Source organism: Amphiura filiformis, chromosome 7 (assembly GCF_039555335.1).
Source record: "Amphiura filiformis chromosome 7, Afil_fr2py, whole genome shotgun sequence".
Classification (NCBI taxonomy): Eukaryota; Metazoa; Echinodermata; class Ophiuroidea; order Amphilepidida; family Amphiuridae; genus Amphiura; species Amphiura filiformis.
The window spans coordinates 23,351,388-23,365,614 of NC_092634.1; the positions used below are offsets into that span (position 1 = coordinate 23,351,388).

Here is a 14,227-nt window from a genome sequence, read left to right on the forward strand (position 1 = left end):
TTTTTCTTCTTCTTTTTTTAAAAACTTTTTCAGCTGTAAATTTCATTTTTTTTTTTTTTTTTTTTTTTTAATTTTTTTTTTTTTATTCGTTTTTTTTATCAAAAAAGGAAAGAAAAAAGTTAGGGTCGAACCTAATTTTAGGTGCGCCAATCAAACATTTTTAGGCCTTATTGAAAAACATTCTTCTTCCATTCTTGGTTCCATTGAAATGACTATAATTTACTGTTATATATTAAAGTAAACTGTTTGTGACATAAATCAACAAATCGTGCAGATCTTATTGTGAATTATGATGTGGCAGTCATGTCCATAATAGCTTCAAACTGATGGATACCAATCATTCTTATTCAGCCTGTATTATTATTATTACCAAATAAGCGTATCTGTGCAAATGTTAATTATTGGTGATGAAATAAAAAGGAAACCTTGATAATCAGTTGCGTGATTGTATTGCATCATCTTGTTTATCTTATATATCTTAAAAGGGCTTGGTAACCCACCTTTGCACAGTATCTTATTTTGTGGGACATGAGAGCACATCAGACACACCAAATTGCATGATGAATACAAGGAATGTCCTGATGATATGTGATGCTTGAAATTCGCGATATAATACAAATTTTATGGCAAATTATTCAAACTTGACATTTTTGACATTTAACAATCCTCCAAGTAAACTAGGCAGAATTTTAAATGTAATGCTATGTACTTGCAGTGTATGTAGCTGGGATGAAAAGCCAACACCCAATAAAATCGGATCCTCGCAAAACAATTGAAAACAAGTAATTTATTCATTTATTTATTTTGATTGGCTCACTCACAAAACAATAAAAAAAATATATAAAAAAACCATTTACTTTGGTACGCATTAGAAAAGATAAGAAATCATCTGTTGTTTTCTATTGTTCTGTGAGAGGCAAAAAAAATCAAATATATTTTACTTTCTTTTAAAGTCGGCTCACTCATAAAACAATAGAATACATCAGAACAGCTTGTTCGGTTTGTCAACTACTGTGATGCCAACTACTTAGAGCTAAATGTCTCCAAAACAAAGGAAATGGTTATTGACTTTAGAACCTCTAAAAGTCGTTCTCCAGGTCCCGTTGTCTTAAAGGGAGGTAACGAGGCGTGTGTCATCATACAAGTACCTTGGCATCATGAGAGATGACAAGCTGAACTGGCATATACATGTTGATCACATGGTTAAAAACTGAACTCTCGCATGTATTGTTTCAGGAAACTGAATTTCTTTCATGTCAATTCTCGTATTCTCGCTTTGTTTTATGATTCAGTTGTAGCAAGTGTTTGGCGATATTGTTTACTTTGTTGGGGAGGAACATTACCATAGGGGACAGACAGAGGGTGGAAAGGGTAATTAAAGAAGCTAGCAGAATCATAGGCTCACCACGACAGGATTTCGAGACAGTGTACACTGATCTTTTGTTAAAGAAGCTCACCGATGTGATGGAGGATCCCCAACATCCACTCCACCATCGCTTGTCATATCACCATAACTCAAAATCTGGTCGTATGCAACTGCAGCGTGCAAATACAGACAGATACCTGAACTCATTTGTTCCACAAGCTATTTTTTATCATAACTTGAGATACCGTCGTTAATTTATGTTTTCATTCAATTTCTTGGGAGTGCCCTTGAATTTCATTTTGCTTATATTACCTGTTTTTGTATAATGCTTGTTCTCTTATAATGTAGTTTTATGATCTCATATGTGCATGTAATTTCCAGAAATGGATTAATAAAGTTTAACTTGACTTGAACTTGACTTGACTTGAAATCGGCGCAACATTTGACTTTTCTTTTAAAACGGTTCGCAAAACAATAGTAAACATAAGAAATCAGGCTGATTTTTTTTAAATGGTCTCACACATAAAAAAAAAAAGTAGAAAAAAATATGAAACAGACATCCATTTTGCATTTTTCGGCTCACAAAACAGAAATCTATAGAGGTTATCCATGTTCTATAAGCTGCATGTCCTATCAACGACTGCTATACCTTGCTTAGGACATTCTAAAGAAGTACCTGCATGTGCAACCATGACTGTTTCAAAATAGCCCGCCAAAGTCATGCAGGTAACTCCGAGGTCGTGCATTGAATTAGTTTGAATGAGGAATACTACGGGAACCAGTGCCTTTTGTTAGAAGTCACACATTAGTGAAGTGGATAACCTCTATTAGATTTTCTTTTAAAATCGGCTCACTCACGAAACAGTAGAAAACCCCGTAGAAAACCAGATGATTTCTTCTTAAATCGTCTTACTCATAAAACAAAAAAAGATAAGAAATCCATTTTACTTTCTTATAAAATCGGCTCACTCATAAAACAATAGAAAACAAAAGAAAACCAGATGATTTCTTTCTAAATCGTCTCACTCAAAAAACTAAAAAACAACAACATAAATCCATTTTACTTTCTTATAAAATCTCACTTACAAAACAATGGAAAACATAAGAACACCAATTCACTTTCTTTTAAATTCGGCCAACTTACTAACCAATAGAACATCTAGACTATGCCATAGTCGAATTTTGATAAATAAAAATATGTTATTATTAATCATGATGAACGCATCCTGTTGGACTCAAAATTATACTGATGTTTATTAAAATTAACAGTAAAATGGTTATAAAGAGTTTATATAATCAGTGACAGTAAAAGTAAAGTATACGGTAGGCATATGTTATTGAATGCAACATATCTTGCATAAATCACAATGGCTCATTTCAATACTGAACAACAAAGGAGACACTTTTGGGCAGGATCGTAAATGGAGATATAGCCAAAAATCTGCCGGGGATGATTTTTCACAATTTGGGTTTGTTGCGAATTTGTGATGTTATTAATGTTTAAAATATTGTCTGATAGTATCAGACCGGAATATAACTGGCATCTTTTATTTTTTTAGACATTTTCCAAGGTAATTCCAACTCTCAACATTGTCAATAATATTCTTAAAGGCCGATATCTCAATTTCCAGTTTTATAATACCATATTATGAACTCAATATCTTCGCTTAGGAATGTCCGATTTTGTTGGGGAAAACAGCGTTGTGGAGTAAAATATCTCTATATTTAAGATATGTAAAAACCTCAAAATTGACAACCTGCCCAAAAGTGTCTCCTTTTGACATGACACGTCACAAATATTCTGCCAGTTTATTGATCGCGAAAGCCCGAGTAAAAAATCCATTTGGGAAGCTAGCAAACAGGGGGAGTACGGTGACTGAAAAGATCAGATGTGAAAATCTATCAATTGCACACAAATTAATACAAATCAGAGTTTTATGCTTAAATGTAATAGCCAGAGTATACAAAATGGGCAAGTGGACTACGGAGAAGTCTATAGAACATCATAATAATTCATCTTTCTTTTGTTTTCTATTGTTATGTGAGTGAGGCGAAAAATACCCAGAATAAAATCACAAAACAATAGAAAACCTAATATCAGAAATCAATTTTGGAAAAGTATACAAAAAGTCACAAAATTTCAGAATTTGCGAGCATAGCGAAAAAAAAAAAATCAGTTTTTTACGCTTTTTTTTGGACAAAAAGGTCCAATTTGGGAAGAAAGTCCACTTTTCACAAAATCGCCCCCACCTTGGGAAAAAAGTCCACTTTTTCAAAATCAGCACCCCCCCCAAATGAAATCCTGCGTACGGGCCTGCTCATTTAATAGAAAACATAAGAAATCCATATGACTTTCTTTTAAAATCGGCTCACTTACAAAACAATAAAAAGCATAAGAAATTCATTTGACTTTCCTTTAAGGGGGTACTGCACCCCTATTTTGTGCCTATTTTTGCATTTTTCTCAAAAATTATAGCGCATTGGTGACAAGTAAGATATGTATATTATAGAGGCAAGGACTACAACTACTGCACTGAAAATTCAGCAACTCAAGGCAAGTAGTTATTGATTTATTGATCAAATATTGGGTTTCCCTCATTTTTGACTGTAACTCCACAACGGTTGTCTGTGCTGAAATAAAATTTCCAGTGCAGTAGGCCTAGTTGTAGTCCTTGCCCCTATAATATAGGCCTACATATCTTGCGCAGGGGTGTAGTACCCCCTTAAAATCAGTCAATATATGTGACCGATCTGATTTAGAGATACATGGTTGTTAAGTGATGAATTTTTTCTTAAATATATTTTTTGCTGTTTTTTCTACATATCAATTTTTAGTATTGTCGGCTTTGGTCTCCTTGAATCTGATCGTGTCACACATCTCTTTTTCCCAAGGTCTGTTCCTTCACAAGGCTTCCCAAACCCTTTTACCGTGGCATAAATTAGAGAAAAATATAGCGCGACTGTTGTTATTTACCAAAACTAATGCGCTTTTTATGCTTCCGAGAACCTGAATGTGGTTCCACTGATATTTATACCAATTTTACAAGACAATGACCAATTCTTATAACCGAGGCCCAGAATTGTCTCCAGATTTGCCAAACACAATTTCAATAAAGTTTTGGAATTCTTCCTTTTCCGAAAAATCTGGAAAAAAAACCCCTTTGTTATACCGAAATTGACCTAAAAAGATCAATTGTCATCTTTTTATTTATTTTTTATTACTCCTTATATTTTTGATTAAAAGTGATCGCGATACACTTTTAGATCGAGACCCAGAGTTTGGGAATCCCTGACCTAAACACAAAAGCAACGATTGAAACCACTGGACTAAATGGGATAATCTCAGACGCCATCATTACAAAAACAAGTGTAATTTTCCACTCCAAATTTAAAAGGATACTATGCATTAATTACTAATTATCCTCTAAAATTGATGCTTGGATTAAACGTTATCAATAGATAAAGACTAAGACCTCGACCTGACTGATCATGAAGAAAACATTGAATAAAATAAAATTCCTGTAGTAAATTGTCCGTGTCTTTAAATAATAGGTCTACATGTCATAAAAATAACAATTTTGATAAAATAACTGTTTCTTTTCTTACTTTGGTAAAAGTTTGGTTTAATATCTGGGTTAATATTGGAGCTTATTGGTTTGGCGTTTATCCTCTTGAATGCATCAAGATTTGCATGGTAAGAACGGTTTGATTATACATCTGATTTGGAATTATGTAAATAATTGATATCTACATATTTATGGTTTAGTGTAGGTATATGATTGCACTTAGATATTGTGTTTTTTATATTTTATTATGATATCATCCAGCATGATGAAGTGGTAGAGAGAGATGTCTTTTATACTTTAACAAGAATTTTATTTACGACGCGTTTTTGACAGAGAAGGAACTAATTTGGTTGAAATGGCATTGTGGAATTGGTCTGTATTCTTCGCGATGATTTTATGGCGTCTATTTCTTTCAACTAATGGACATGTTACCGACAAAGGTTTGTATTTTGATGATTTATTTTATTCTAAATTGTTCACTGGTATTAAAAATGTTATATTTAACAAAATAATAACGATTGTGCCTGATATTCCGTGAGTGAAACAATCATTTATTTCATTGAACTTATTTATAGGTATCTCTCCAAATTTCCCAAGATTAAAAACTTCGTTTGCGATGAGGGACAAATCCAAGCTTTTATTAAAAATTCTTAATCTGATAGATTAAAATTGAGCTAATATGAATTAGATTACCATTTTTTAATCTAATAGATTGAAAATCAAATCCTTTGGATATAGTTTTTAATCTCAATTTTGATTAGTCTTGGATTAGCATCTACTTTTTCAATGTTATTGATTGAATTTCAATCTATAACATTAAAAAAAATTGCAATCTATACTTTGATCAGCTCATAATCGGCGGGAACTATTAGGCTTTTATCACTCGGGTTATCACTACGCCGAAATGTAGACCTACGTTAAGAGTGATATCTGCCTGGCCACATTTTGCGTGTTAAAGAAAGTGGACAAAGTACAGGACTTCAATTATAATAATTTGTAATACTTGTAATGCTGGCAAGATGTCACAAGACAATTCTCCAAATAAAATATAGGGCCTATTGACATTAATCCGCGATGTTATAAGGCCCGCCGATTACGAACTGATCAAACTGTAGTTCAGGCAAGTTCACATGTCCTTTTAAGAAACGCTAGTATGAGTGTCATTGAGTTTTAATCCAAATGCACATTTTCCATTAGACAAAAATGTAACGAAAACAAAATCACGGGGTCATAAGATTAAAAATAGTCGAGTCAACTCTGGTTGCAAGAGCAACAATATTTAGAAATAGAAAAAATTGCAAGAGCAACAATATTTGGTGTCATTGTGCTTCAAATAAAGACCCTTAACACATATATTTTGCTCTACGATATGAAATAGGATGTGCAACCAATAATATGTGATGCGATCAAGCAAAATCAGTCGGAACTCGGCCGTAATTTTCAGTTTCCTATAGGATAGTAAAAAGCATTTACAAAGCTGGATTTTGCAGAAAACCCCATTGAAATTGAACAACCAGTTCCAAAGATATGAGCAATTTAAGAGTTTCCAAAACAAGAGGAAACACAAGGAAAAACTTTCTTTGTTTGGCTATATCTCACAATCAATATTTCCGAATTCCGACTGATTTGGCTTGATCGCATCACATTATTTTGATTCATATGATAAGATCAGGAATTTGACACAGTTTTGAAACAAGTGAAAATAAAATGTTGATATGATGAACAAATTTATTACGAAGGTTGTCAGTTCGAATCCGACCACGGATGCACTGGGTTTTTTTTTCAACGTTTATGTGCGCTGGATGCTCTGGATTAAGATTAAAAATTTGTTGACTTTGGAAACAGTGTCCGCATCACAGGATTACCTTGAACCTTTATTATCCTAGGTAGCCACTAATAAACTATATCCTTTTGATCCTAGACTATAGGATTCAGTTACCTTTTGGCCACAATTTGAAAATTTGTTTTGACCCTTGTATGAAACGCGGGATAAAACCATGCCCCTTTGGTTTAGTGTGATTGTGTTTCATTCTCTATTGTTTACTGTAATGATGTAGACAGTACAGCCAGCGACACAATCATGATTGTAATGATAAACTTTTAATGTGATATTCTGTGATATTTTTGAAAATCAATTTTCGAAATCAATTGAGTGTGTGTACACTAATGTGTAGTATTCTTTTCAGGCGATTGTAAATTTCTTGGAGCCAATTGGATATATTGGGAGCAATCATGTTATCACTTTGTTGATGAAAAACTCACGTGGGACAATGCGATATCAAGATGTAAGGAGTTGAATTCAATAGCCAATGTGGTAGTTGTGAACAACAAAGAAGAGAACGCTTTCGTACGAAGTCTTCAACCTTCATCAGAAGCAATGTGGCTTGGGTGTAGAGATTGGAAAAACAATGGATACTGGACCTGTGTTGATGATGCCGATTCGGGTAGCCATTATTATGTGGAATCAAACAGGACTAGTGCTGGATTCTGGTGTATGTTCTATCCTGTCATTTTAATTTGATTTAATATCGGGGGTCTAACCATGGTCAGTGGCTAATACTAACACACACCGTCCGTCAGGCGTAGACCTACATGGTATTGGTCCAACCCTAAATTGCTAACGTGACATTGTACTGTAGCACTTGCATTAATTGCATTCCACTCCATCGCACCGCACCGCACCACACCACACGTCACATCACACCACACCACACCACAGTACCACAACACACCACACCACATTTACATTTACATTTACATTCACATTTACATTTACATTTACATTTACATTACATTACATTACATTACATTACATTACATTACATTACATTACATTACATTACATTACATTACATTATACATTACTTTACATTACACTACACCATACCACATCACAAGAAAATGGAAGACCGGCTCAATGGATGCTACACACAACTGTTGCGTCAAGCGTTAAATATCAGCTGGTGAGACCACAATTCAAATACTGCGTTGTACGGCGACAGCCACTTTAATACCCTGATTGGCCTGCAACTAATGAAAGACCGAAGACTTTGGGCCCAGCATACTTCTGATGTTTCCTCTATTCCGCCCACGGACGACTGATGATGATGACATTACATTACATTACATTACATTACATTACATTACATTACATTACATTACATTACATTACATTACATTACATTACATTACATTACATTACATTACATTACATTACATTATGACAATACAATACATTACATTATATAAATTACAGTGAAGGAATAAAGCCCGAAAGATCTAAAAAAGTAAAAGCTAGTAAAATAATAACATAATTACCGCCCGTAAATCAATTCATTTGGATGTTCACTTGCTCTCTCCATAGACTGGGATAACTACAATGAACACGACGATGCTACTTTCCAGGAGCCAGATGGAGAAGATGAAGATTGCCTCGTCAGTGGTATTACTATGGCAACACAGTTCTGGCATAACTGGCCATGCATTACTAAACACACAACTACTTGTGAAGTTCCTATTTCACGTAAGAACTACATTTTATAGCTATTTATTATTGTATTAAGAAAAAATTAATAAATCGTCACGCGTGGTGAGCTCTCTCTTTTGTTCTTTTCCTTTTTTTTTTTTTTTTTTTTTCTTTGCTTCCTGGTTAATATAATACAAAGATTGTCCTTTTGATATCAAAAAAATTTTGATTTTTTTTTTAATTCGAGATTTTAGTATGCAAAATGGAATTTGGTGTGTCTGAAAAAATGGGTGACCGACCCCTTAAGCAAAGATAAGATAAAGTTTCACTATATAGTTGAAACTGGTCGCATTATTTATGTTCAGTTAAACGCAGTCGATTTTGTCCCGATAACAAGTTTTTATTTTAGGTTATTTTCTATCTATAATTATATTTTCAACATAATATTATTTTCCTTTCCAGGATCCAAATGTGGTTTACTCAATAATAGTTCAGACAAGTGTGATTTATTTCGTTCGGCTTTGCTCTTTCAATGTCTCTGCTACTGTCTGATATATATTGTACATGATTTCTTAGGGACGAAATCAAAACACGACCGGCGGTTGACCGCCGGTTCTGTCCGGTCGCTATTGTTCTAAACAATGGTAATCGGGCGGAACCGGGAGGTTTTGATTTCATCATCCGTTAGTTTATTCTTCCTACGCTTTACCCATTGTATAGATTGGCACCTAGTGTTTGTGGCAAGAAGTGGTGTGTCCATTCCTGATCCATATATTCTATGGTCATCAGAAAGCTTCGGGAGCCTCAATACAGATTTGCCAGATGCAATGGAACTTACCGGTGATTTTCATGGATTGTACAAAAGCATGTTGGTTTCTAAATGGGAGTCGCTGAATATCACACAGGCAAGATACTGTAATTGATGAAACTATATATAATTACTTGACAAATAATATGTCCATGTTCACCCGTGTTGATATCCGTTATGTGCACAATATTATTTGCAAATAAACCCATCCCAAAAAGAAAGTATCCAGTTTGATTTTGGTCCATAAGTCAAAGATGGGGTCTTAAATCAAGACCTACCAAAAGTATGTTACAGATAAATTTATTCTGCACAGTTTGTTACCTCATTTGTCCACATCGATGCAGAATTAATGACACAATTACCTTTTAAATGCACCTACCCAGGATTTTAAAGTTGTAGTAATTCATATTGATGTGTTTTTCCTGCTTTTCAAGTTTCTTCATAAAAGTACACCATAACAGAGACGGACTATTAACGACTGTTTGACTTCACTTCATGTGTTTTATTGCTCTTTTACTCTTTTCTCAATGTTTAACCCGTCACTCTTCACACTCAATAACTGGTAACTAAACATATCAAAAAAAGTAACTGACCCCCCTTAAATAATGACCATTATTCAAAAACGGATAATTGTATTACAAATCTGTAAAATGCGTTAGAAGCAGAATTTATTTCTGCACATTTTGATACCTCATTTGTAGCAATTGACTAAATATTGACGTCACAGCGTACATTTAAATCAATGTAGCCCAAGATTTGAAAGTTGCAGTAAATTCTATTGATTTTGCATTCAGTGTAATGGAAGGAAATCTGTGTGATGATATCTGAGTGTTTTTGTATTGTAAAAATTTGTATGTAAGTGCAACTTCCAAATCTGGACCTCACTACATTAAATTGACCGGTGTTTTATTGTTTTCTGGGCTATCGTATCAAATGAGGTGTCAAAATGCGCAGAAATAAATTCCGCTTCCAACGCATTATACAGATTTGTAATACAATAGTCCCTTTATGAATAATGGCCATTATTTAAGGGGGGTTAGTTACTTTTTTTGATATGTTTATGTCCTCCTGCTGCACCAATGACTGCCAGACATCTGCGACGCATGATCTCAGTGAAATAAAATGAATCACTAGCAGGACCAAATCAATAGCAATTACTGCAACCTTTAAAATTGAGGTGATCGCTTTCAAAAGGTCATTGTCTCATCAGCTCTACATTGATTTGGACAAATGAGGTATCAAACTTTGTGGAACAGATTTATCTGCAACATACCTTTGGTAGGTCTTAATTTAACACCCCTTCTTTGACTTATGGACCAAAATAAAACTGGATACTTTCTTTTTGGGTATGTTTATTATACACACATATAGAGGGTATAAATTGGACATGTTTTTGTTTATTAACAAAAGATTAATAACAACGAACCAAACGTTTGGACTCACAGTATATCAGTTTCAAGTGTTCTTAACTTGAATTGGTTTCGTGATCAGGATGACATTTAGCATATGTAGCAGAAGAAAAAAAATCTAAAAACCATAAGACAATTTTCTTCAAAAAATGCTAAAATGAAAACACAATTTTTGAATTCCTTTTTAAACAGGTCAAAATGGCCTTGTATTCGGGAAATAACAACATGAACAAAGAGCTTATATCATTTCATTTCGATGGTACTCATAGCGATAGTTTGAACTGGTTTGCAACTGCCAAATTAGACTCATTCTTTCACAGTATGGAAGCCACTCAATTCAATCCGTACGAAGACCCAGGCAATGGACTTTCAAATCTAGTTTTTTCACTTCATGGGTAAGTTTGATTATTAGCTGATTATGGTATTTCCGCCAAACATAAGATTAAGAAAAATGTTTTTGCAGTGGTAGCAATATGTCATTCTTCCTGACAATGTTTTAACAAATGTTCGTTTGTGACGTGGTAGATGTGTTGTTCAGGGTGTAAAAAAGTAAATGTAAAGGTAAAGGAGACGATCCTGTATAAACAGTGATCGGAGTGCCCATCTCTCTTTCATTGGCCACATGGGACTCCTCCATGTAATGTTGCTATTGGGGGATCGCTACGCCTCCTCCACAGCGATTCGGTTACATACCCAGCATTTAAGAATGTCGGTACCCATTTATACACCTGGGTGGAGAGGAGTAACTCAAGGACATAACACGATGGCGTCGCCGGGGCTCGAACCCGCAACATTCCGATTATGAGTCGCAGCTCGTTCCGCTCGGCCACCGTGCTCCCCTTGGGTATATACGGTTGCAAAATGCCACTAGGTTTACAAGTATGAGGTATTTCGTCTAAATGCTATACTGTAGTTGATAGCTTAATCACCATCTTGTCCTCACACAACTGTAAAATGACTGCCGTGTGACCATTAATAAGTGGCTATTTTTGTGAGCCGAGTAAAAATGCAGTAGATTGATTGATTGATTGATTGATCGATCGATTGCTTGCTTGATTAATTGATTGATTGATTGATTGGTTGGTTGGTTGATCCAATGATTGACTATCATTGACTATGTTTTGAATATTTCATTTGAAAGTCACCATTATGTTGCGTTAATATTTACTTGTTAATACATGTACATATAAATTTTCTTCCCAGATCTGACAATAATTCTCCTGCAGAACGTTTTATTATCAAACGCACTTTATTGAATGATTGTATGGACATCGGTTTAGTTACCATGGTGACTGGTACTGGAACATGTAGATGGCAAACTGCTACAAAGTTGCCTTTCATCTTATACAGTCGCAGTCAAAGACCAGCACAATGGCCTTCGTGGATAATAGGTAATGGAAGAACAAAGTTGAAGTCTAGCACTAGTGTCATTACGAGCTCAATACGGGAACAGCCCATTAAATTAGTCCGAAGGATCGAAAGTCAGAAACAGCCCATTAGTCCGAATAGTCATTATTCCGAAGAGGGTTCAAGTTAGGGTTTCGGGCACTTAAGGTTAGGATTAGGGTTATGGACAATGTTATGATTAGACTATGCCATAGTCGAATTTTATTAAAAATATGTTATTATTAGTCATGATGAACCCATTTCGTTGAACTAAAAGTATACTGATGTTTATCTATAAAATAAAACGCATCGTCTATCTGTCTATCTGTCTGTCTATCTGTCTGTGTATCTGTGTGTCTGTGTGTCTGTCCACCTATTTTCTCGGAGACTTGGGGTCGCACGTTCCTCAAACTTGGTGGGTGGGTGCATCTTGACCCCATACAGATCAAGTTTGTATTGGTTAGTGGGTCAAGGTCACCCAAGGTCATCCAGGGGTCAAATTAGTAAAAACTGTTTTTCTCAGAAACTGGGGGTCGCACGTTCCTCAAACTGGACGGGTGGGTGCGTCTTGACCCGGGACAGAACAAGTTTGTATTGGTTAGTGGGTCAAGATCACCAGAGGTCATCTAGGGGTCAAATTAGTAAAAACTGTCATATGGACATGCAACTTGGTGGGTAGGTGGATCTTGACCTAAGACGGAACAAGTTTGTATTGGTTAGTGGGTCAAGGTCACCCAGGGGTCATCTGAGGTCAAATTAGTTAAAACTGTTTTCCGCCTATTTTCTCGGAGACTAGGGGTCACACGTTCCTCAAACTTGGTGGGTGGGTGCATCTGGACCTCAGACAGAACAAGTTTGTTTCGGTTAGTGGGCCAAGATCACCTGAGGTCATCCAGGGTCATCTGAGGTCAAATTAGTAAAAACTGTCATATGGGCATGAAACTTGGTGGGTACAGTCAACTTTTAGAGTCAAATGTTTGGACGGTCATTTTGGGGTCATCCGGGGTCACCCAGGGTCATCTGAGGTCAAATTAGTAAAAATGTCGTATGGGCATGAAACTTGGTGGGTACAGTCAACTTTTAGAGTCAAATTTTTGGACGGTCATTTTGGGGTCATCCAAGGTCAAATTAAAAACTGTCCTATGGGCATAAAACTTGGTGAGTACAGTCAGCAGCAGCCAGGTAATCGCGACAGCCGAGAACCGCCAAATACGGGTAACCGCCTAGTTAAAATTAAAGTTTTCAATAGTAAAATGGTCATAAAGAATTAAGAATATCAGATGATTAGTGACAATAAAAGTAATTGAATGCAACATTATCTTGCATAATTATAATGGCTCACTTTAATACTGAACAATTCTGATTTTGGAATCTACCAGTTTATTGATAGCGAACCACGAAATCCACTTGGGAAGCTAACAAACAGAGGGAGTGCGGTGACTGAAAAGATCAGATACAGATGTGAAAATCTATCAGTTGCACACAAATCAATATAAATCAGAGTTTTATGCTTAAATGCAATAGCCAGAGTATGCAAAATGGGCAAGTGGACTACGGAGAAGTCTAGGTTATGGTGGTTTCTTAATACAGTCATAATCATATTATTTTGTTTTTAATTCAGCATTTAGTAAAGCATTTTAAAAATTATAAAAGCGATCACAAAGATACAAAGACATCAAAAAGGTGGGTTTTTTTCAATAGGTCAAAAGTTGCCAAAACCGCCCACAATGCATTAGAAATTTAATGCCGATATCGCTCATTCACCTTCAGAATAATGTTAGTAATAAAGCATAAAATGTACTCTTTCAACAACTCTATAGATGATGATACCGAATGCTACACACAATCAGACGGTCGAGATTACCGGGGTACCACATCAGTCACAAAGACGGGCAAATCCTGTCAGAATTGGACATCACAGACTCCACACACTCACAATCGAACCCCGGAGAGATACCCGGATGCTGGGTTGGGTGATCACAATTACTGTCGCAATCCAGATGAAAAATCATGTGTTTGGTGCTATACAAATGATCCGGAAGAAAGCTTTGAATGTTGTGATATTGGTGAACCAAGAAGAGGTGTGGTAGTAAGTAGCCTATATGCATGTAAAATGATTGTTTTGTGTTATTAAGCTTGTTCACACGGCATGTTTTGAAAGACATCCCATCTCCAAACAAGTCTTCTGAATTGCAACGCAAAGTTACCCCCAAAAGCCTAACAATG

General features: G+C 35.4%; 1 protein-coding gene and 1 long non-coding RNA gene across 2 annotated transcripts; both read left to right on the forward strand.

Moving 5' to 3' along the window:
• The first annotated feature begins 5,216 nt into the window (after positions 1–5,216).
• LOC140157722 (snaclec agglucetin subunit beta-2-like) lies at positions 5,217–9,321 on the forward strand. The gene is made up of 4 exons (XM_072180966.1): positions 5,217–5,372; positions 7,119–7,424; positions 8,297–8,455; positions 9,119–9,321. Exons 1-4 carry the CDS (start codon positions 5,288–5,290, stop codon positions 9,319–9,321), a joined length of 753 nt encoding a protein of 250 aa, XP_072037067.1. The 5' UTR covers positions 5,217–5,287.
• A 2,505-nt stretch (positions 9,322–11,826) lies between these two features.
• Positions 11,827–13,949, forward strand: LOC140156311 (uncharacterized). The gene is made up of 2 exons (XR_011859520.1): positions 11,827–12,006; positions 13,822–13,949. It is a non-coding gene; the product is annotated as an uncharacterized lncRNA (long non-coding RNA).
• The last annotated feature ends 278 nt before the right edge of the window (positions 13,950–14,227 follow it).

Excerpts from the sequence above, each read along its gene's own strand:
- LOC140157722 (XM_072180966.1), top strand. The coding sequence starts at position 5,288 with ATGGCATTGTGGAATTGGTCTGTATTCTTCGCGATGATTTTATGGCGT. Across the intron at positions 5,373-7,118 it reads TGGACATGTTACCGACAAAG|GCGATTGTAAATTTCTTGGA; the intron begins GTTTGTATTTTG and ends TATTCTTTTCAG. Across the intron at positions 8,456-9,118 it reads TTGTGAAGTTCCTATTTCAC|ATTGGCACCTAGTGTTTGTG; the intron begins GTAAGAACTACA and ends CCCATTGTATAG.